This window comes from Chrysemys picta, chromosome 7, assembly GCF_011386835.1.
Source record: "Chrysemys picta bellii isolate R12L10 chromosome 7, ASM1138683v2, whole genome shotgun sequence".
NCBI lineage: Eukaryota > Metazoa > Chordata > Testudines > Emydidae > Chrysemys > Chrysemys picta.
The window spans coordinates 42,643,490-42,668,008 of NC_088797.1; the positions used below are offsets into that span (position 1 = coordinate 42,643,490).

At 42.9% G+C, this 24,519-nt stretch overlaps 1 protein-coding gene across 4 annotated transcripts in view; it reads right to left on the reverse strand.

The window, feature by feature from the left end:
• Window positions 1-24,519, reverse strand: part of IPPK (inositol-pentakisphosphate 2-kinase) — a 103,548-nt gene that overhangs the window by 56,685 nt on the left and 22,344 nt on the right. For 3 of the 4 annotated variants that reach the window (XM_042861721.2, XM_005309337.5, XM_065551265.1), the window contains exon 2: window positions 7,219-7,266. The exons of the other annotated variant lie outside the window; for it this stretch is intronic. In XM_042861721.2, the coding sequence (XP_042717655.1) occupies window positions 7,219-7,266 (48 nt within the window). The remainder of the gene's footprint in view (window positions 1-7,218; window positions 7,267-24,519) is intronic. 4 annotated transcript variants of the gene reach the window in all.

The window sequence follows — 24,519 nt, forward strand, 5'->3', positions numbered from 1 at the left end:
ATACTGATTTTAACTGGGCTCAGGAGGACCAGTAAACAAATAACTAGAAACTGTATAAAGGGTCAGCCTGAGCTGACTCAGAGTGACTAACTCTGGAACAAGGAACAGAGACCTACACCTCTACCACAATATAACGCTGTCCTTGGGAGCCAAAAAAATCTTACCGCGTTATAGGTGAAACCGCGTTAGATTGAACTTGCTTTGATCCATCGGAGTACGCAGCCCCGCCCCCCCGGAGCGCAGCTTTACCACGTTCTATCCGAATCCGTGTTATATCGGGTCGCGTTATATCGGTGTAGAGGTGTACCAGTATCCCATGAAGATGCTGGGTAATACCTGGTATGGTTAGCATGCAGGTCACAGTTCAGGGCAACTGCACATGTAATTCCCCCTCTACAGTCCACCAAAGGCACCCATTTTAGGTTCCTCAGGACTCATCTCTCTTGGGCAGAGATCTGCATCTGTCTCTCTCCTGACCAGGGATTTTCCCAGGATACACAGTTCCCTGTCTGCATTGTGATAGTCTCCTCAAGCCACTCTGAAAACTGCCTAAACAGGCCAAGCAGCTGTGCTTTGCTTTCTCTGCAAAAAGCCATGAACAGCTGTAACTGCCAGCAGCTACAAGTTATATCACAGCGCTTTGTAAGCGAGGACATTTATTCTTAAGCCACTCCCCAACTCCAACAAGGGGAGTTTCTGTGGTTACAAGTTCGTAACAGCTTTAGCCCAGAACACCCCCAATAATGGGTTAGTCTTTCCTTTATACAGCTTGGGCCTTTGATCATGAGACCCTAAGAGCAAGTAACCACCAGACAATGGTTCTCTCCTCAGGGCATTCCTTCAAAAGGCTGGGTTTTTGCATAACCAGAGGTGGGGAATTTGCCCCTAGAGATTCCCAGAGCAAACCACTTGACACTGTCTGTCCCAAAAGTCCATTCTTGTCTGGTACATTGTTCAATACAGTCCTCTGAAGTTCATAACACTTCCCGGGATTCACATCCCATCTCCCCCGTAGAGAGATTACATACAATCCCAGCCCACAATAATGCATAACCTTTACATTTAATACAATGGACTTCAAAAATACTTAAACTTAATTCAATAAGGTTTTTTTCCCCCCAAGGATATTGCAGGATACTGCCATGTGTCACAGCATGTACACCATTTATTATTTTATGTTTCCTCTGTAATGCTTTTGTACTAAATAAATATGTTTTGCTTTGTGAAGGCTGACTGACTACTGGTAAACACAGCCATAGCCCCTCAGAGAGCGCAGAACTGCAGGCACTAGACTCAAGTCACCCCTGCTGTGATAATCACAATAAATTGCAAGAAAATTGCAACCTAAATCCCCAGCCTGGTGGGAGAGGGACATGAGTTCCTGCCTTGAAGAGGTGAGAGCTAGAGGCCTGAGTCCTGAATAAGGGTGCCCTCAAGGAGGCCAAGAAGGGGTCAGAGGTACAGTTATCCCAGAATTGTGACAAAGAGATCCATCCACTGTCTGCAGTACATAAAGCGTACATTTAGGATTTGGTTTGTTTTTTAAAGCAATTCATTTAAAAAAATTCTTTGTTGCTTACATGTTTATCTATTGCTAACGCTTATTCTTTAGCTCAACTCTTTTGCTGCTGAGTAGACAGAGCTCAACTGCATTTGCTGGAACCAGGCCAGATTGATAACAAAATTATTGTACTTGTAATGCAATCAGGGCTTAGTGTGATGTACAAAACTCAAGGTAATTATGATTTCAAGTGAGGAGTGAACAGCAAGAGTGGCTGAACTAAATAATAAAGATTCTGAATTTATGAATTAGAAGGAAGGTGAAGAAAACTGACATGAACAGCACTGTCTACAAAGGAAGTTTTTTGACAATTTTTTCATAAGATGTCAGCAGGCCTTTAGTGATGATAGGGAAAAAACCCAAGGCCTAACATAATATCTAGTGTAATCTTGCAAGGGGCATTCTCTTTGCAGAATCAAAATATTTCTAACCTTGAGAACAAAGTGTCTGAGATATTTGAGCAATAGCCGCCAATGACTCAAGAAGCATTAATGAGAGAAGAATTCTGAAGTAAGGAATGGGAACAGAACTGCTGATCAAGAAAGGCAATTACAATTATTTTATGCTGTGGTAGCATCCAGAGGCCCTAGTCATGTTTGGTACCCCAATGTGAAAGAGGCTATATATAAACACATAAAAAGGACTCAGGGCTTGTCTTCACTACCCACCTGGATCAGCGGGTAGAAATCGATCTCTCAGGGATCGAATTATCGCGTCTCGTCGGGACGCAACAAATCGATCCCCGAATCGACGTGCGTATTCCACCAGCGCAGGTAGGAGTAAGCGCCGTCGACGGGGGAACCGCGGCGGTCGATTTGCCGCGATCCTCACAGAGGGGTAAGTCGGCTCGGATGCGTAGCTGAATTTGCGTATCTTAAATCGATCCCCCTCCCCTCCCCCGTGTAGACCTAGCCTCAGTCCTTGGCTTGACAGTTTCCCTTTAAAAGCCTTCAAAATCCTCCTGTTCGTCATCTGATATCATAAGTACATCAATGACATCTTGTGATACATTTGTAAGGCAGTCATCGTATGGATCGAATTCCGTATCAGATGGTGTGGTCTCAGCTTCGGCTTCCTCTTCATCTTGCCACAAGTAGTCGTCCTCCATACCATCTAATGAATTTGATATGCCACACTTCTTGAAAGACTTGATTACTGTTTCTGCATCAATATCATTCCAGGCTTTTATGACAAACTTGCACAAAACATCCAACTGTGGAGCATGCATGTTTCCTTCTTTTGTGAATGACTTTTCGCCGCTAACCATCCATTCACTCCACTGTTCTCGAATGCGATCTTTAAATGGCTTGTTTAGGCACACATCCAGTGGCTGTACCAACGATGTCAATCCTGCAGGAATAACTGCCACATCTGTGTTTAGTCTTGCAAGCCTTTGCTTGGTGCTGGGAGTTAAATGAGCCCTGAACATATCCCACACCAGTAGACTACATTTTTGAATAAGTCCACCTGGTCGCCTGCTCCATACATTATCAAGCCATAGCTTTACCCCTTCTTCATCCATCCAGCCTTTTTCATTCACATGTACAAAACAACCAACAGGGACCTTGAGTTTCGGCATTGTTTTTCTTTTAAAAATCATCATTGGTCTCAGTTTGCCGCCATCAGCTGTGCATCCTAGTACCACTGTAAAACTGGACTTCTCATGTCCTGTTTTAATTAAAATTGTTTTTTCACCTTTTTGATGGACAGTTTTATTTCCAACCATATCAAAATTAATTGGAGTTTCATCCATATTTCCAATACTACTTAACGCATAGCCATGTTTAGTGCGCTGTTTTATTATGTATCGATGGAAACTATTTACTTTGCTATCAAGATCTGCAAGTAATTTTTGGGCAATTTTCGTCTTATGCCTTTCCATGAATCTAGTACACCAGGATACAGTGGCCTTAAATCTGTTGCTGTGATCTGGGTTAGATTTGGCCCACTGAAGTGCAAACAAACGTATTTTATTTCGTGTCACTACATAACCATTTTGGCGATGCTCATTCACCATGTCTGCTACATGTTTTTCAAGTTCTGGCCAATGTGGGGTGCCTCTTCTTAATGCACACTTACCCCTTGGCATACTCTTTAATGCTTTTTCATTTGCTTTCCAGTCCCGAACCATCTTTTCTGTTACTCCATATTGTCTTGCAGCAGCGCAGTTATTATGTTCCATGGCAAAGTTTACAACTTTAAGTTTGAAACTGGCTTCATATTTCTTTCTTCTTGCTGGTGGAGCCATGATGGGGTTTTGACTGTTGGACATTTGTATACTGTACTGTATGTACTGGTGCTATACTGTATGAACAGGTACAGATACTGGTGCTGTACTGTATGAACAGGTACAGATACTGGTGCTGTACTGTATGTGGTACCCAGTATACAACAACCAGCCAATCACGGCAAGCGATGTACCTTAACGGCGATTGGCTGGTTGTTGTATACAAAGCCTGCTTGGATTGGTCAGCATTGCATCCCCTTCCTGTCAGTTCTTTCTCTGCTTCCACACAGCTCTCCCTGCCTGCCCAGCCCTCCCTGTCTCCAAGACAATCAGAGCGGTAGTGCAAACATGCCTCTTTCACCCGTCTGGCCCGCCCTTGTATCCTATTACCTCCGTCTCTGCCTCTCAGATCTTGCACATGCGCGCCAGGAGCGAGATCTGAGAAAGTAAAAACAGTAGTTTCCAGGCAAGCTTATCTCGGCTAATAGGAAATAAACAAAGGCTTGGCATAGCACATTAGGGCTTTGCTATGAGGAAGAAAATCTGTTTGAACAGGGGAGCATGTCTGACGCACACTTTTTTTGCAAGTGTTGTAGCTGGGTGGACCCCAGGCTATTAGCGAGACAAGGTGGGTGAGGTAGTATCTTTCATTGGACCAACAGGGTGTAAGAGACAAGTTTTGGCGCATACGCAGGGTGCTTCTTTAGCTCTGGGTTTTGGTGTCTAACTGCCTATGCTGCACGGTTAAGTATTCTTTTATAATGGCGCACCTAGGGAAACCAGGGTGCTGAGGTGTGAAAAGATGTCTCCCCTCTGTATGGTAAGGTGGGCTCCCACTACAGGACTCAGTTAATGTACACTATTGGCTGCTCTGTTACTCAGCATTGATAGCTGAGCCCCTTTGCTTTAGTAGGAACTTTTAAGGCCTCAAACAGTAGAATCAATTCCCAAGAACACACAGAGTTATCACTTTATTCCCAGAATCATTTATTCCCGGCCCTGGCTGCGTGCTCTCATCCATTAAAAGGCGGGATTCACGCCTCTCTGCTCTCATTTAGCGCAGCGCTTCCCTGGGGCCACCCTGCGGCACTTCCCATAAGACTCCCAGCCCTGTGCTTCCGCAGAGCTGTAACAGTTGGCTCCAAATCAAGCCAGTCCGCCCCTTGGTTACCTACAAGCAGAGCCAGCCGCTCGGGCTGCCCTGCCCAGGACGTGCACCAGAAGAGGCGCGCTGGCTACTTAGGAGCCCTGGAAGCGAGCGGGCTGCACTGCACAAGCTCTGGCCATGGGCTTGGACTTCAGTAACGTGCCCGGCTAATTCCCCCCTGCCCCGCGCTTCATTAATACGGAACGGTGCCGGCCTGCACGTTGCGCAGCGCCGCAGGGTCGGTGCCGTGCCAGCCTGCAGGTTACACACAGACTAGAGCAGCTCCCCCCCCCCCCCCCCATGGCGCGGTGTCCGGTGCGATTGGGCACGTGGCAGTGCCCTCCCTCCCCCCACGTGTGGGGCTGGTTCGCAGCCCTCTGGGCCCCGCGGGCTGGGGCTGCAGGGGACCCGGCTTGCCTGGCTTCCCGCACAACGCGGCGTCCGGCGCACTGGCTCGGCAGCTGATAGGGCTCAGCGCTGTCTCTGGGGCCGGGACTGTGTTTGCTCAGCGTGTCAAGAGAGGCTTGCTGAGGGCTCGCTTTGATAAGCGGAGATCAAAGGCGCCGGGGACCCCAGGTCTTAATCAGCTGAGCCTCGATGGCCCCCGGCTCGCTCACTCTCTCTGTCCGGGAGCCGTCACCCCTTGGGACAAGATGCCCTCCCGCCCCCCGCTGTTCGCCCCGATCCGCCCCTGGCCTGCTCCCGTGCGGATCGTGGCTCCCTTCCCCCGTAGGGATCCCCCCGCCCGGGCACTCCGCGGCAGCCGCAGCTGGTTCCCACGCTCCTGTCAGGGCGGGAGGGAGCGGAGGCAGCCGCAGCAGCCCGGGAGACATATGTGGTGACCGCAGATTCGGCTCGGAAGTTTCAGCACCCGGCGTATAAGACGACCCCCGATTTCTGAGAAGATTTTCCTGGGTTAAAAGGTCGTCTTATACGCCGGAAAATACGGGTAGGTCATGACTAGCCGGGAAGTAAATGTACCCCACACTAGCCCACTGCACAGACCTTGCTGCCACTAGGGTGACCAGATGACAGAGGTCAAATATCGGGACGCCGGGGGGGTGGGGTGGGTGGAACGGAGCAAAAAACAAGCGGGCAGCAAAACAGAAAACAAAAAAAACTGCCAGAGCACAGGAAAAATTGAGAACCTACCGGCAGTTCCACACCCCGCCCCCCACCAGCTTGCCTCTGCTCAATCTCCACCTCCCCACTTCGGGGAGGGAGGGGGGCAGCACGCAGAGCCCCACCCCCCGCCAGAAGGACCTGCCAGGGGGCCAGGTGAGTCCCAGGCAGTGCTAGCCTTACCTGGAGCGGCTCCCAGGGAGCATCCAGCAGGCAGGTCCCGTCCCTCTGGCTCCTAAGGTTGCTCGGGTCGGGGGGCTCGCTGCCAGCGCCTACAAGCCCCCCCTCCCCTGCAGCACACAGTGGAGACCTCCTCGCCGTTTCTGTGCGTGCCTGGGGAGTGGGGCTGCAGCACTCTGCAGGCTCCTGCCGGCCGGCGGGCAGGCAGGCGCTGGGAGTTTAGCTGAGCTGCCTCAGGGCCCAGGAAGAAGAGGTGAGTGGCGCCGGCAGTGCCGGCTTGTGTCCTCCACCAGACGGTCCCCCGATATCGGGACAAAGTGCATCCCGACAAATGTAAGGTCGGGACGCGGGACAAGTCCCCTAAAATCGGGACTGTCCCGATAAAATCGGGACGTCTGGTCACCCTAGCTGCCACACACTAAAAATCCTATACTGAGCATTTATCTACCCAGTTTCAAAGCATGGTAGATCAAAGCCCACTAAAAAGTACTAATGTGCAGCAGTAGGGTCACATGTATACAGTGCATGGCAGGATAGTGCCAAATAACTAAGTGTTCCTGTAGAAAAGCCCTAAAAGAATGAGCTCTTGCAGATACTGTAAGGCATGTCAGATTAATATTTGGTTTTACAGCTGATGTAGTAGGTTACCACTAAATTGTTCAACTCTAGGCCAGGGTAGAAGCTATTTATAATGGACTGATAGCACCACCCCACTTCCTTAGGGCTTTTTAAAGTATCATATACTGAAAAAACCCTTAACAGTTCCTTGTCAGAATGTCTACTACTGAATCTGTACTGCCAAGAGCAGCACCAAATTAACAAATCAGCACAATGCTTTTCCCAGTGGCCTCCAAAACTTTATTGCATAGGCCTTAGAACGGACTCCATTATAAAAGTGGGTATTAATATGGGATAGAAGTGGAGAGTTTCTTAACACAATGGGTGAACAGTATCAAGTCAGAAGAGTGTGTTGTGTCTTACCTTATTGCGGTTTGGGGAAAACTTCAGAAAACGCAGCACCACACAACGCTAAAGAAGGGAGAGAGTGGGGTGGGGGGAAATTGTTACATTAGCACCAAAAACAGTATGCTAGTTTATGCAGTTTAATTTCTAAAAACAAAATTATTAAAAAATTCATTTAAACATGAAAGAAAGGCAAGGTAGGAGATCTTGTGGTTAAAGCACTGAATCAAGATTCAGGTTGAGTACTACTCCCAGCTTTGACAGATTTCCTCTTGTTCTGTGTTCTTGGACACGGCACTCACTCCGTGCTTCCACTCACCATCTGTAAATTAAGGATAATACTTCCATACCTCACAGGACTGTTCTGATAAATTGCTCAGATATTATGGCATTGACCACCACAGAAAAAAACAAAATGAAATTGAAAGTATTTTCTCCATGAATTTTGGCTCCACATGACTTAGCATGGTTCTGCTAGAGACCTAGTTGCCTGAAAAATCAATACATGATTTCAAGATATTCAGAAGATGTCTATTCACAACACTCACCAAATAGCTGCAATGTTGAAATTCCAGCTGGTAATAACACTAAGTTTATGAAAGTGAGCAGGTATAAAGGAAAAAAGAGCCACAGCTTGACAACTAAAAAGTCATATGTGACATATTGGGCAAAATACTGTAGATTTCCAATAGGGCCCCTCCCCCCGAAACCACATACGTTTCCTACAAGTCAAGATTTTTAAGACACAGAGTAAAGTTACTTCAGCATAATATTTTTTTCAATTCTATACGGGAAACCAACACTGAAGTTCACAAGTTAATCACAGGCAAACTGAATGAAAGTAACAACACACTTATCCCGGATGACCACTTTCATTTTTAAGAGTCCAAGATGAAACAAATAACTGTTGGCCTAATTTAGATTTAGTAAGAAACTGAGTTGTAAATAGCTGATTAAAGGTCTAATAAAACACCACTTTCCATGGAGAAGGGAATTCACATGAGGAATCCTTGCACTCTCAAAAGTCAGTCCTGCCCCAAAGAGCTTACAGTCTAAGTAGCCAATCTGCAAATATTTACTTAGCTGCATTTACTTTTCTTATGTGTTAAGTCCAAGAATGACAGACTTCGAGGGAACTAGGGCATCCTAAAAGACAGCCTTTATTACACAAAACTGTGGGGGCCACAGTAGGGAAAAAAATGAAGCATTTGTTTTTTGTGTTAACTTTTAGAAAAGTTCCAACCATATTATAGGAGACAAAAAAGGAACTACATGTGTCATTTGCTCCTATTGATTAAAGTGTGTTGAAAGCAGAAAAAGATGCCCTTAACGCAAATTGTGGAAGACTCTGTTGATTTTGCATCTCTCTTTTGTGTTAACTGCAAGTATGTGGAGAAAGTCTCTGGCTATGTTGCAAATAATTTTGTTAATTGGGCACATACAAGCACAATACAAAGGTGGCACCATGGCAAGACAGAACTGAATCTGGGCATTGAAAGCTTTAACTGCATATTGCTGAATGGGAAAGAGCAATAACTATTTTTAATGAATAGTGTGAAAAGGAAGAGCACCATGAGGGAGGCAAGATAGATGGGGATGGCAATGTCAAAACACTAACAAGTGAGGTCTGGGTACCAACATTATAATTAAACCGAAAACACCCCTTCTGAATTTCAATTTAACTGATCCTGAAAGGGTTCCGATGCTTTGGACTGAAAATTACATTATAAAAAACTGTTGTAGATAAATCTAATATTAAAAGAAATTAACTTCCGTTTGACTACTGTACTGAAAAAATTGCCGGATGGCATTTGTTCATTTCTATAGTTCTATTACTTTTCTTGATAGCGTAAATGTTGGGTTTGAGTTCAACATTCATGAACTTGCATACTGCTTATTTTGAAGCATTACAAGAGTGCTTTCCATGTACACTTTTCAACTGAAATAAGTATTTTCCTCCATGTTTTTAAACATTCAGATAAGTGACATGCTGACCATTTCCCCTCAGCAACTTTAATTCAAATCTTACATACTTCTAAGGCATCCATCTCAGGTAAGCAGATACGATAAAAAGGGTTGAACACTATATAACAAATTTGGAAAGATATCCTGATTTAAAAAAAAAAAAAAATCCTCTTAGCAAGTTTGAAGTAAGACAGTGCAACATCCCTTTAATGTAACTGAGCTTTGAGAGATGACAATCTGAGGTCACTGTACTTACATTGCAACATCTACTCAACTGCTTAAAACTCAGGTTTTGCAACTTCCATTCTTACAAATAACAGAAATGCAGTTCTGGTAAAGTGGCAAACTTTAAAACAAATAACCCCTTAAAATTAATTTCCAATTTAGTTTTGATAAGTCATTATCTCATGATAAATAGCTACAAGTTTTCTTACGTTCCTTCTATGCAGTCTCAGCAATGAGACACACTACCAAAGAAAAGAGTGTGTGTGTGTGTGTGTGTGTGTGTGTGTGTGTGTGTGTGTGTGTATATTATATTATATACACACACACACGCACAGAGAACATGAAACAATGGCTGTTACCATACACACTGTAACGAGAGTGATCAGTTAAGGTGAGCGTGAGCTATTACCAGCCGGGGGGGGGGGGGGGGGGGCGACTTTTTGTAGTGGTAATCAAAATGGCCCATTTCCAACAGTTGACAAGAAGGTGTAAGGAACTGTAGGGGGAAAAATAAACATGGGGAAACTATTTATATACATCTTCCTACTGTATTTTCCACTGCATGCATCCGATGAAGTGGGTTTTAGCCCACAAAAGCTTATGCTCAAATAAATTTGTTAGTCTCTAAGGTGCCACAAGTACTCCCATTCTTTTTGCGGATACAGACTAATACGGCTGCTACTCTGAAACCTGTCATTACCAAAGAAGTAAAGGTTTAGACTTTGGTAAGTATTCATTAACTCACATGAATTCCCGTCTACTATTAAGTTACTTTCATCCTAACGCCATCTTAACATGGCATTAACATGCTAATTATTTGATCAAATTTGTTCCCTCCTGTTATTTTCTTAATATATTTCATTAAAGAAGGCAACTTCCAAGACTCATAGACTTGAAGATCATAATGGACCATTCTGACCTTGTAGTCTGACCTCCTGCACAACGCAGGCCACAGAATCTCACCCACCCACTCCTGTAACAAACCCCTGATTTATGTCTGAGCTATTCAAGTCCTCAACTTGTAGTTTAAAGACTTCAAGGTGCAGAGAATCCCCCACGCTGCAGAGGAAGCCCCCCCTCCCCCCAAAAAAACACACACCACACTCCAGGCTTCTTACAATCTGCCCTGGAGGAAAATTCCTTCCCAACCCCAAATATGGCAATCAGCTAAACCCTGAGCATGTGGGCAAGAATCACCGCCAGATACCCAGGAAAGGATTCTCTATAGTAACTCAGATCCCACCCCATTGAACATCCCATCACAGGCCATTGGACATATTTACCGCTAATAGTCAAAGATCAATTAATTGCCAAAATTAGGCTATCCCATCATATCATCCCTTCCATAAACATATCAAGCTTAGTCTTGAAGCCAGATATGTCTTTTGCCTCCACTGCTCCCCTTGGAAGGCAATTCCAGAACTTCACTCCTCTGATGGTTAGAAACCTTCATCTAATTTAAAGTCTAAATTTCCTGATGACCAGTTTATATCCATTTGTTCTTGTGTACACTTTGGTACTGATCTTAAATAATTCCTCTCCCTCCCTGGTATTTATCCCTCTGATACATTTAGAGAGAGCAATCATATCTCCCCTCAGCCTTCTTTTGATTAGGCTAAACAAGCCAAGCTCTCTGAGTCTCCTTTCATAAGACAGGTTTTCCATTCCTCGAATCATCCTAGTAGCCCTTCTCTGTACCTGTTCCAGTTTGAATTCATCCTTCTTAAATATGGGAGACCAGAACTGCACACAATATTCCAGATGAGGTTTCACCAGTACCTTGTATAACGGTACTAACACCTCCTTATCTCTACTGGAAATACCTTGCCTGATGCATCCCAAGACTGCATTAGCTTTTTTCACGGCCATATCACATTGGCAGCTCATAGTCATCCTGTGATCAACCAATACTCCAAGGTCCTTCTCCTCCTCTGTTAACTTTCAAGTGATGTGTCCCCAGTTTATAACAAAGATTCTTGTTATTAATCCCTAAATGCATGACCTTGCACTTTTCACTATTAAATTTCATCCTATTACTATTACTCCAGTTTACAAGGTCAACCCGTTCCGCCGACCTAAAGAGCTCTTAAAATCGAAGGCACTACTCCCCTCATCAGGGAGGAGTACAGCAAAAATCGATCTTCCTGGGTCAAATTTGGGGTAGTGTAGATGCAGCACTGTGCAATTCGATGGTATTGGCCTCCAGGAGCTATCCTAGAGTGCTCCAATGTGACTGCTCTGGACAGCACTTTCAACTCCGATGCACTAGCCAGGTACACAGGAAAAGCACCAGGAACTTTCAAATTTCATTTCCTGTTTGGTCAGCGTGGCAAGCTCAGCAGAACAAGTGACCATGCAGTCCCAGAATCGTAAACGAGCTCCAGCATGGAGCGAACGGGAGACACTGGATCTGATTGCTGTATGGGGAGAAGAATCTGTGCAGGCCGAACTCCGATCCAGCAGAAGAAATGCTGATATATTTCCTTTTCCTTACCCTGGAGCCAATATCCTCCCAGGCCGTATTGTTCCCGGACCCTGAAGGCGGAGAAGGCACATGTGGTGAGTGCACATTTGTAACGACATTACAGGGGTTAAAAGAAATTGTTTTTAATGTCTGATTTGCCCTGAACAACTGGGAGGCATTCGCGGCCAGCACAGCTAATGGAAAAGTCTGTTAACATGACTGGGGATGGAGCGGGAATCCTCCAGGGACATCTCCATGAAGCTCTCCTGGAGGTACTCTGAAAGCCTTTGCAGAAGGTTTCTGGGAAGGGGTTCCTTATTTCTTCCTCCACGGTAGGACACCTTACCATACCAAGCCAGTGGTCTGGAATCATTGCAGCACAAAGCATGGCTGGGTTTTGGTCGCATTCATGCAACATTCGGTCTTTATCTTTCTGTGTCAGCCTCAGGAGAGTGATATCATTCATGGTCTCCTGGTTGAAACAGGGGAATTTTTGTAAGGGACCAGTAATCCCCGACACATTGGAACCCGGTCATGCTGGGCTGTTTGCGCTTGGCTAAAAGGGATCATCCCGGAGAATAGCCACGCGGGGATGGAGGGTGTGTTGCACATCCACCCCAAAACCAGAGCCTCTCCTTTTAAACAGCAACCACAGCTCCTCCTTTTAAACGGCCAACCCAGCCAGCATTGGTTGCTATGGGAAAGGAGGGCGCTGCAGTTTGAAAACATTCCCACACGTTATGAACGTGGAAGAAGCCAACCCCACGTACCCTTTGGCTTACCATGGCTGCCTGGAAACCGAATTCTGTTGCCCAGCCATGTGTGATGTGTCACCATACCGGCAGCTGCTCAATATAAAAGGCAAAATGCGACCTTGTACCAAAACGCATGTGCTGTCTGCTGTGAATTGCTTGATTCACTGGGAAAGAGTCTCCCTTTTGTTCTCAGAAATGAACCTTCTTAAAATCTACTCTCCCTTCCCCACCCCCCAGCTGCAAGTATTTCTATGCTCCCCGCATCAACTCCATCCCTGAGGTTATTGCAGACTAGAAGATGAAAAAAACACACTCAAGATGACATGTTTTCAGAGCTCATGCAATCCTCCCACACTGATAGGGCACAGCTGAATGCATGGAGGCATTCGGTGGCAGAGGCCAGGAAAGCATACAGTGAGCATGATTGGAACATGCAGGAGGAGATGCTTAGGCTAACGGACGAGCAAAGGGACATGATGAGGTGTCTGGTAGAGCTGCAGGAAAGGCAACTAGACTACAGACCACTGCTGCATCCATTGTGTAACCACCTGCCTTTCTCGCCAAGTTCTATGTCCTCCTCACCCAGATGCCCAAGAGTGTGTGGGGGGAGGCTCCTGGCACCCTTCCACTCAGCTCCAGGGGATAGCCGAAGCAACAGAAGGCTGTCATTCAAACAGCTTTGATTTGTACTGTGGCTACAATAAGCAATGTGGCCTTGTCCTTCCCCACCCCACCCTGTTATCAAACCCTTTGTACACCCGGGCTACCTTTTACTAATCAGCATTGTCAGGGATCTCAAGTTTTTTTAAATAAATAAAGAATGAATGGATTCAGAATAGGGACTTTATTTCCTGTGCCAGCTGTGGTCAAAGGGGAGAAGGGGATTGGCTTACAGGGAAGTACATTCACCAAAGGGGGGTGGGTTTGCATCAAGGACAAACATCTGTCACACCGTAGCCTGGTCAGTCATTAAACTGTTTTTCAAAGCCTCTCTGATGCGCAGCGCACCTTGCTGTGCTCTTTTATTTGCCCTGGTGTCTGACTGTTCAAAATTGGCCACCAGGAGATTTGCCTCAACCTCCCACCCTGCCATAAATGTCTCCCCTTACTCTCACAGATATCATGGAGCACAAAGCAAGCAGCAATAACAATGGGAATATTGTCAAGTATCAGAGGGGTAGCCGTATTAGTCTGGATCTGTAAAACCTTAGGTGCCACAGGACTCTTTGTTGCTTTTTAATGGGAATATTGCTTTCGCTGAGGTCTAACCTACTCACCAAACTGCGCCAGCACCCCTTTAAACGTCCAAAGGCACATTCTACCACCATTCTGCACTTGCTCAGCCTATAGTTGAACTGCTCCTTACTGCTGTGCAGGCTGCCTGTGTACAGCTTCATTAGCCATGGGAGCAAGGGGTAGGCTGGGTTCCCAAGGATAACTACTGGCATTTCAACATCCCCAACGGTAATTTTCTGGTCTGGGAAGAAAGTCCCTTCTTGCAGCTTTCCAAACAGCCCAGAGTTCTGAAAGATGCAAGCGTCGTGCACCTTTCCCAACCATCCCACGCTGACGTCGGTGAAAGTGCCCTTGTGATCCACCAGTGCTTCCAACACCATCGAGAAGTAGCCCTTGTGGTTTATGTACTGTTTGGCAAGGTGGTCCAGTGCCAAAATAGGGATATGCATTCCATCTATCGCCCCACCACAGTTAGGGAATCCCATTGCAGCAAAGCCATCCACTATGACCTGCACATTTCCCAGAGTCACTACCCTTCTTAGCAGTAGCCCTGGCTACTTGGCCCACAGCAGCCCCCACGGTAGATTTGCCCACTCCAAATTGATTCCCGACTGACCAGTAGCAGTCAGGCGTTGCAAGCTTCCACAGGACTATCGCCACTCGCTTCTCAACTGTTAGGGCAGGTCTCATCTTGGTATTCCGGCACTTCAGGGCGGGGGAAAGCAACTCACAAAGTTCCATGAAAGTGGCCTTATGTATGCAGAAGTTTCTCAGCCACTGGGAGTCATCCCATATCTGCAACACTATGCGGTCCACCAGTCTGTGCTTGTTTCCTGAGCCCAGTATCAGCGTTCCACTGTATCAACATGCCCCAGTGCCGCCATGATATCCCAACTGCCACATCCATTGCTTTCAGGAATGTCTGTGTCCATGTCCTCCTCACAATCTTCCTCGGGCTGGCGGCTCCTAGCCAGGTTTTGCACATACTGCAGGATAATGCATGAGGTGTTTACAATGCTCACAAAAGCAGCGCGCAACTGCGCGGGCTCCATGCTTGCCATGCTATTGCGTCTGTATATATAACCCAGGAAAAAAGGCATGAAATAATCGTTTCCTGTTGCTTTCAAGGAGGGAGGGGAGACTGACTACATGTACCCAAAACCACCCACGATAATGTTTTTGCCCCATCAGGCATTGGGAGCTTAACCCAGAATTCCAATAGGCAGCAGGGACTGTGGGATAGCTACCCACAGTGCATCACTCCATGAGTCGATCCTAGCCACGATATTGAGGACGCACTCCGCCGACCTAATACGCTTAGTGGGGACACGCACGCTCGACTGTAAAAAATCGCTTACTAAAGATCGACTTCTATAAAAATCGACGTAATTTCGTAATGTAGACATGTCCATAGACTTGTATGCAAGGGATGTAAGAATAAACAGAATAAATATTTCAAGTATGGCAGAATAAAACTTGTTTATTCAGGATATCAAGAGTGGTTGTTCCTATTCTAGGACTTGTAAATGTAAATATCACATTTGTATGAATAAATACGAAATGGAACCCACATCTGTGATAGAGCTAAAACTGAACGAGAACCGAAAAAGCAAAGGTAACCAACCAGAAGCAAGAAATCCACAATTTCTGAATATGTACACTACCATAGTGTTAAAGGACTGAAGCAACTGACCCATTTTCCTAATATTAAGGAAAAAGCACTGAATTTGTTTCTGTAACAAGAGCACTGGAAATAATGCAGAACTCTGAAGTTCTTGTCAGAAAGTCGCTGATTCCTAGCTGCACTGGGAAATTGAATTAGCAGCCACATTTTGAATAAAATACACCTGGAGTTACTAGCATAGTCTTAAGTATTATAGTGTTATTGTATGCTTTAAATCAAAATATAGTAGCAAAGAATTAAATAAAATTTGAGTACTTGGGTACTGTAGTATAAACTGAAAATAAAACAAGTTGCTAGAGTTTCTTTTCAGCTTATTTACCTTTGAGATACCATTAATGTTAAACCTGGTCTCACCTATTTCTGCTGGAGGACCTGTTGGGATTTTCAAAGGATGTATACTTTTCAGGGTGAATAAAAATCAATGATTTTAAAAACATAAAAATAAAAAAAATCTGATTATTTAAATCTGATTTTTTTGATAAAATGCTTTTTGAGGAAAAACGTATCTAAAGATAAAGACACATTATAGCTCAAAGATATCTCATCATGGAATAGGGATTATAAATTCTAATTCTATATTATGAGACAATATATTCATGTATTGTTTAAGAAAAGTTTCGTAAATGAGTTCCAATAGTTCAGGGATTAGGGACCCAATTTTATGAGATTCCAGGGGAATTTGTATAGATTATTTAGGTTAATCTTTCTATCTACCCAATGGGACTCAGTGCTTGGTCTAGAAGATACCATCAGAGACGCTTAGTTTTGCAGTTCTCAAACTGTGGATTTGTGCCTCCAGAGATAACATGTTTGCTAACAGCAGAAATGTTTTAAAATAAATAAATATACAGACGTGAGAAATAACAGACCTCAATCCTATTGTCCCTCTGCAAATTTGTGTACACAGAGTCAATACCTTGCCTCTCTCTAAAAGTGCAGTTTCAAAAAGTTCAATAAATAGATTGTTGGGGGCAGAATAGATCTGGACAAGGAGAAGAAATCTGGAGATAAATGTGAGAAGGGAGGGACAGGCACTAGAAACAAAAATGAAACTGTTTGAGCAGCATATTCCAGAAGTCTTGAGGTCTTTCTGAGTGTAGCCTTCATTGATTTGAGATCTACCATATCATTCTCTCACTAGAAAGGAAAACTTATAATGGCAGCAGGCCGTAAAAGAAACCCAGTTTGGGTCTCATCTATCTCTGAGTTCTGAAGAATATGTATTAAGCTTATAACAACCAACAAGTATGCACTTTTATGTAGAAATCCATAATTAAATTGAGTCTTCCTGACTAGTGATTTAAATCAATTTGATTTAAATCAAATCCACCCTGATACTGTTAGCTCTTAAAACTTAAGTGAAGGGGCTAAGTTGTTAAATCTTTAATAAAGTCTTCTTTTCCCAAAAGTGTTAATAATTTTGTTGTCGTTAGCTATTTAACTGCCAACGAAAACTGCAGTTTAAGCACTCTTAACTGTAATTTCCTTCTCCCAGTGATCAGTCTCTTCTGATGTCATTCTTCTAGTTCACCAGTCACAGTGTCTTCAAGACTTGATAGACCAGCCATAAAGTGGAAATTTTCATAGGCACAAATGGGACTTGGGCATCTTAAGGGCTTGTCTTGGACTTAACTCATGTGGTATGAAAACTCTTTGTAAAACAATCCCCAGGAGTCATTTGCTCCTTTGAAAATTACCCCTTAAATTACTAACAAACATCAAGCTGGAAAAAAAGCTCCGATTCCTGAAGATGTCTTTTAGCACTTTTTTAAAAAAAACAACGAGCAGCAAAAATGTGTATGGATGATCCCATTTTTCTTTTTTAAGGTTACGGTTAACAGGGGATAAGCATATGAGGACTGCAGCATACAACATAAGTACATAAGAACGGCCATACTGGGTCAGACCAAAGGTTCACCTAGCCCAGTATCCTGTCTTCCGACAGTGGCCAATGCCAGGTGCCCCAGAGGGAATGAACAGAACAGGTAATCATCAAGTGATCCATCCCGTCACCCATTCCCAGCTTCTGGTAAACAGAGGTTAGGGACACCATCCCTGACCATCCTGCTAATAGCCACTGATGGACCTATCCTCCATTAATGTATCTAGTTCTCTTTTGAACCCCGTTATAGTCTTGGCCCTCACAACATCCTCTAGCAAGGAGTTCCACAGGTTGACTGTGCATTCTGTGAAGAAATACTTCCTTTTATTTGTTTTAAATCTGCTGCTTATTAAGTTCATTTGGTGGCCCCTAGTCCTTGTATTATTTACTGCTTCTCATAACACTTCCTTATTTACTTTCTCCACACCAGTCATGATTATATAGACCTCAATCATATCTCCCCTTAGTCGTGTTTCTTCCAAGCTGAAAAGTCCTAGTCTTATTAATCTTGCCTCATACGGAAGCCATTCCATACCCTTAATCATTTTTGTTGCTCTTTTCTGAACCTTTTCCAATTCCAATACATCTTTTTTGAGATGGGATGACCACATCTGCACACAGTATTCAAGATGTGGGTGTCCAATGGATTTATTATAGAGGTAATATGATATTTTCTATTTTAATCTATCCTTTTCTTAATGATTCCCAACATTCAGTTTGCTTTTTTGACTGCCGCTGCACATTGAGTGAATGTTTTCAGAGAACTATCCACAATGACTGCAAGATCTCTTTCTTGAATGGTAACAGCTAATTTAGACCCCATCATTTTATATGTATAATTGGGATTATGTTTTCCAATGTGCATTACTTTGCATTTATCAACATTGAATTTCATCTGCCATTTTGTTGCCCAGTCACCCAGTTTTGAGAGATCCTTTTGTAGCTCTCAGTCTGCCTGGGATTTAAATATCTTGAGAAAGTTTGTATCATTTGCAAATTTTGCCATCTGACTGTTTACCCCTTTTCCAGATCATTTATGAATATGTTGAATAGGACTGGGCCCCTGGGGGACACCACTATTGACCTCTCTCCATTCTGAAAACTGACCATTTATTCCTACCCTTTGTTTCCTATCTTTTATCTAGTTACCAATCCATGAGTATCATAACTGTAGCACATTTTTAATAAAACCCCCAATATGCATATCTTTGGAGTATGAAGAGAGTTTAAGATGTCAGATACTTGCAATATGTGTCACAAGACACATTCTTACATAGAATGTGTACTAAGCAGTAGGGAACAGAAAACTGTTTTAGTGAGGACCTGTGTACACAGAGAAGTTACTCCAGGATAAGGTAGGGCGTGAATTTAATATGTAATAATTATCCCAGAATAATTCCCTTTAAAACTGCTTGTTTCTGGTTTAGCTTAATCCACTTCCAGAGTGTCCCCTGAAGAACTACTGTGGTCAATTTCCCCATGGCAGACAAGACTTCAGACTCTAATCTTATACTCTGCATTTCCAAACTCTCCAGCAATTTTTCTTTTGCTTTAAATTTTCTGCCAATTTAGAATTATCAGTATTTCCTTTTAACACAGCATTTTTAAAGCCCCTATTACTGTTATGACTAATAAAAAGCAGTAATGGAGTGCTTTACAAATTCAAAGCACTGTGCAGATATTTATTTATCCTACTATCTCAATTACTATTTAATGGAAGTTTTTTGTCTAAAAATATACAACTGTGCAAGTGCTAGATTCACAGGACAACTCCAGAAGGCATCCCAGTAGTATTGCATTACCTGGAAATATATGCAATTTGAAGAAAGAAAGCCAGTATTAATCTGGAGGGGATCTTGAGACAGTACAGGAAGAGAAGAAAACTGTGTGGAAAGACCAGACTCCTGAAACTGCCTATATAATTTTCAGTTATGGGTAACAGTGAAATGCTTTCAATTACTCATTTATCTTGCTTTCAATTAGTTATTTTATCTAATTTAGCTATCTCCTTGGATTGTACACACAAGTACTTCAATTTCAAATGTGTCTTACTAAACTAGAGGCAACAAACACCAAAATAAGCTAAATTAAAAGCTCTGTACATAATCATATACTCACAAAAGAAATTTTTCTTATTTAAAACTTCAAATGTTGCATTTTCACTGCCCTATATATTTGATATACTTGCTAAGAAATAACAATTTCCTTAGTTACATGCTCTGAGACCATTAATACGTCTTCTATTTGGTGCTACCAAAATGAAGTTTTCTTGGATACAAGACCACTTGGTACAATTATCTGTAGAAAAGATTAATTTAAGTCTACAGTAAAAATTCTGATCCTATTGTCACTACCAATCTGTAAATTCTATAAATCTTCAACAGGACCAAGGGGTCCTTATCTCCCTTCTGCCCCTTACCTGTTTCCTTCCCCTCCCCCCGAACAATATGGTTCTAACACTGAACTTAAGAGTTGTAACCAGTTAATATTTATAATCCTCTGATAACCACAGATCAAATGTTCCCAACAACTTTATTCTCTTTCAGGCACTGTATTCTTCTCTCCCTCTACTATTTTAGGTTTCAGTCCAATACCTGCAAAACTCAAGTGATATTACACCTCTCCAGACAACTGCTTTGTTCAGCTATGTCTACACTACAGACCTTACAGTGGCAGAGCCGTACCACTGCAACTGCACTGCTGTAAGGTCTCCCATATAGCCATACCCATGCCACCACAGCCCCACTGCTATTTTTAGTGCACTAGCTCAACCAAAGCTAGTTCAAGTTAGTCTACCTGAGCTGGGAACTACACCACCCAGCTGCATACCCTAAGTAGTTAAGCACTGCACGGTCAAAGCGAACCTGTCAGGTATGATCTACAGATCTAAACATGCTTATACAGTTCTCTTCATCCATAATCATATCAACTGAACAAGAAGAAAAAAAGTCAGAATTCTTAAATTATTAAAGCAGAACTAAAAACACTGACAATCTTGCACTTCATCTAGAAGCCACACATAGCAGTATTGTTTAGGTTTCCGAATGTTGTTTTCCAACCTGGTTAATTCTGTACCATGTGAAGTGGGTAAGATTGTACCTCAAACAAAGTGAGGAAAGCTATGTTTTCTTGACAATGTCAAGGAAGTTTCACATTTGCACAAGCAGAAAGCATGAACTACTCCGGTTTGCCATGATCCACTCTTGACATCTGGCACTAAAACCCTGCGAGAACTGGCTAACTGCTAGATCTAAGGCAGTAGTTCCCAAACTGGGGTTCGTGAACCCCTGGGGGTTTGCGAAATGTTACAGGGGGTTCTCGGGAACAGATTCCCTAATGGCAGACAGAGCTGTCCCTAGGGACCACAGGCAGCACGGGGCTGGAGCCCCTCGACTTCAAAGAGCAAAGCAGATCAAAGCAAGCATATCTATTACATTGAGGAGATATAAACTTCAATACTCCTTGTAAGAAATGGAAAGGGAGGTGGATTTTTTTTGCTGTTTTTAAAATTAAATAGGCAGCTGGTATTGTTTTTAAAATTATTATGAAGAACAAGTTTAAGGTTTATTGTAACGTGCGTTGTTTGCCTGGACTCTCAAGACCTGAATGCTTGTGTAGGAAGAACTCTGAGTTGGCTTCTTAAATACCTTCATGCTGTTTCACATCTGACGCTCCTTGATGAAACATAGGGGCCTTGTCTTGTAACAGGCTTATTCAAAGTGATACAAGCTATCAAAGTGAGATTTTGGAAGAGTGTTGCCATTTTCATAATATAATAAAAATACTGTAATGATAAATAAATAATAATAAATAGTGTGTAATAAGCATGTCATAAAAACAAATTTTATATTTCCAGGATCACTGCTTTTATAATTTATATTCAGGTAAAGGAGAAAATTCCTGGAAATATTCATTTTTACTAGGGGGTTCGCGAGACTTGACACTTTAGTGAAAGGGGTTCATAGGTTGTTAAAGTTTGGGAACCACTGATCTAAAGAAACTTGTGTCAACGGAGAAATAATCATCAAATGTCCATTTCAAGTGGTGTACAACAGGGATCAGTACTAGTCCTGGCACTATTCAATATTTTTAAACAAAGATCTAGAGAGTGCACACACTGTGGGTTACTTAGGCCAAGTTCAGTGCGCACACCAGAAGCTCCTTGCATCCCTCCATCTCCCCCCAGAAACTCCTTGTGTTCAACCCTCCAATCCCCCTTGATTTCAGGGAATCCCTGTAATCCTGCTTACTCCCTCCCTCATGTAAAAGCTTTTGTGTGCCCCCGACCCGTTCCTCCTTCCCACCATGGCAGGGGCCCTCTCTCCCTTGTCCTCCTGCCCCATTCCATTGTCCCCCATTCTCCCACATCCCAAGGGAACCATATAACCCCCGTTTACTTCTGCCCTCCACCACGTGTCCCACATCTCCTTCCCTCCAGACCACTGACACCCATTCTCTCCCCATTTTAGAATGAGGCTGTACTGGTTAAAAAAAGCAACCTGGTTTAGAAGGGAGGTGAAGGCAGCTATAAAAAAATATATATATTAAGAAATGAAAGAAAGGGGAAGTTGATAGTAATGAATATAAATTAGAAACTAGGAATTGTAGTACATTGATAAGGGAAAGAAAGGGGGACAAATAGCAATCTCCGGCCAGCAGAGTTTTTTAAAAAACCACCTCCTTTTTGTACTTAGTATATGAGGACCAAAAAGAAATCTAAACAATGGTATTGGTCCATCGCAAGATGGAAATGGTAGAATTATCAATAATAATGCAGAAAAGTCAGAATTGTTCAATAAATATTTCTATTCTGTTTTTTGGAAAAAAAACAGATGATGTAGTCATATTGTATGATAATACTCTTTCCATTCCACTAGTATTTAAAGAATATGTTAAACAGCAGCTACTAATGTTAGACATTTTAAAATCAGCAGGTCCGGATACCTTGCATCCAAGAGTTTTAAAAGAGGTGGCAGAACAGTTCACTGGACTACCAACCTTGGTTTTCAGTAAGTCTCAGAACACCAAGGAAGTTCTACAACATGGAAAAAAGCTAATGTGCCAATATTTGAAAAAAGATAAATTGATCTGGATAACTAAAAGCCTGTCAGTCTGACATTGATTCTGGGCAATATACTGGAGTAGCTGATTCAGGACTCAAGTATTAAAGAAGGGTAATGTAACTAATCCCAATCAACATGGGTTTATGGAAAATAGTTCCTGTCAAATTAACTTGACTTTTTTTCCCCCCCAAACAAAATTTGTTTGATAAAGGTAATAGTGTTCATGTTAATCAATAGTGTGGATGAAACAATGGTGTAGGGAAGAGGGGTTTAGATTTATTAGGAACTGGGGAAACTTTTGGGAAAGGGGGAGCCTATACAGAAAGGATGGGCTCCACCTAAACCAAAATGGTACCCAATTGCTGGCACTTAAAACTAAAAAGGTTATAGAGCAGTTTTTAAACTAAGGGTTGGGGGAAAGCTGACAGGTGCGGAGGAGCACGTGGTTTGGACAGAGACGGTCCTTAGGGGAGGATCTACTAGTGGAGATTCTCTGTCCTAGTAAGTAGGAGAATATGGAAGATGATAAAAATAAAGGTAGGATCTGATGAGAAAGTCAAATGAAAAAAAGTCTCATTCAATTACATCATGTAACAGAGACAGCTAAAAGGAGACAATTATTAAAGTGCTTATATACCAGTGCTAGAAGTCTATATAATAAGATGGGAGAACTAGAGTGCCTCGTATTAAATGAGGATATTGATATAATAGGCATCACAGAAACTTAGTGGAATGAGGATAATCAATGGAAAACAGTAATACCAGGGTACAAAATATATTGGAAGGACAGAACAGTCGTGCTGGTGGAGGAGTGGCATTATATATTAAAGAAAGCGTAGAGTCAAATGAAGTAAAAATCTTAATTGAAGCAAACTGTACCATAGAATCTTTATGGATAGTAATTCCATGTTTGAATAATAAGAATATAGTGGTAGGGATATATTACCAACCACCTGACCAGGATGGTGACAGTGACTGTGAAATGCTCAGGGAGTTTAGAGATGCTATTAAAATAAAAAAACCCTCAATCATAATGGAGGATTTCAACTACCCCCATATTGATATATCACCTCAGGACGGGATCCAAAAATAAAAGTTTATTGACGCCTTAAATGACTGCTTCTTGGAGCAGCTAGTCCTTGAACCCACAAGAGGAGAGGCAATTCTTGATTTAGTTCTAAATGGAGCACAGGATCAGATCCAAGAGGTGAATACAGTTGGACCGCTTGGTAATAGTGACCATAATATAATTAAATTTAATATCCCTGTGGTGGGGAAAACACCACAGCAGCCCAACACTGTAGCATTTAATTTCAGAAAGGGGACTACACAAAAATGAGGTGGTTAGTTAAACAGAAATTAAAGGGTAGAGCACCAAAAGTAAAATCCCTGCAAGCTGCATGGAAACTTTTTAAAGACACCATAATAGAGGCTCAATTTAAATGTAAACCCCAAATTAAAAAACATAGTAAGAGAACCAAAAAGAGCCACCCTGGCTAAACAACAAAGTAAAAGAAGCAGTGAGAGGCAAAAAGTGGAAGTTAAATCCTACTGAGGAAAATAGAAAGGAGCTTAAACCCTGGCAAATGAAGTGTAAAAATATAATTAGGAAGGCCAAAAAAGAATATGAAGAACAGCTAGCCAAAGGCTCAAAAAGTAATAGCAAAAAAATGTTTAAGTACATCAGAAGCAGGTAGCCTGCTAAACAACCAGTGGGGGCCACTGGACAATCAAAATGCTAAAGGAGCACTCAAGGATAATAAGGCCATTGCAGAGAAACTAAATGAATTCTTTGCATCAGTCTTCACGGTTGAGGATGTGAGGGATATTCCCACACCTGAGCCATTCTTTTTACGTGACAAATCCAAGGACCTGTCCCACATTGAGGTGTCATTAGAGGAGGTTTTGGAACAAATTGATAAATTAAACAGCAATAAGTCACCAGGACCAGATGGTATTCACCCAAGAGTTCAGAAGGAACTCAAACGTGAAATTGCAGGACTATTAACTGTAGTCTGTAACCTATCATTTAAATCAGCTTCTGT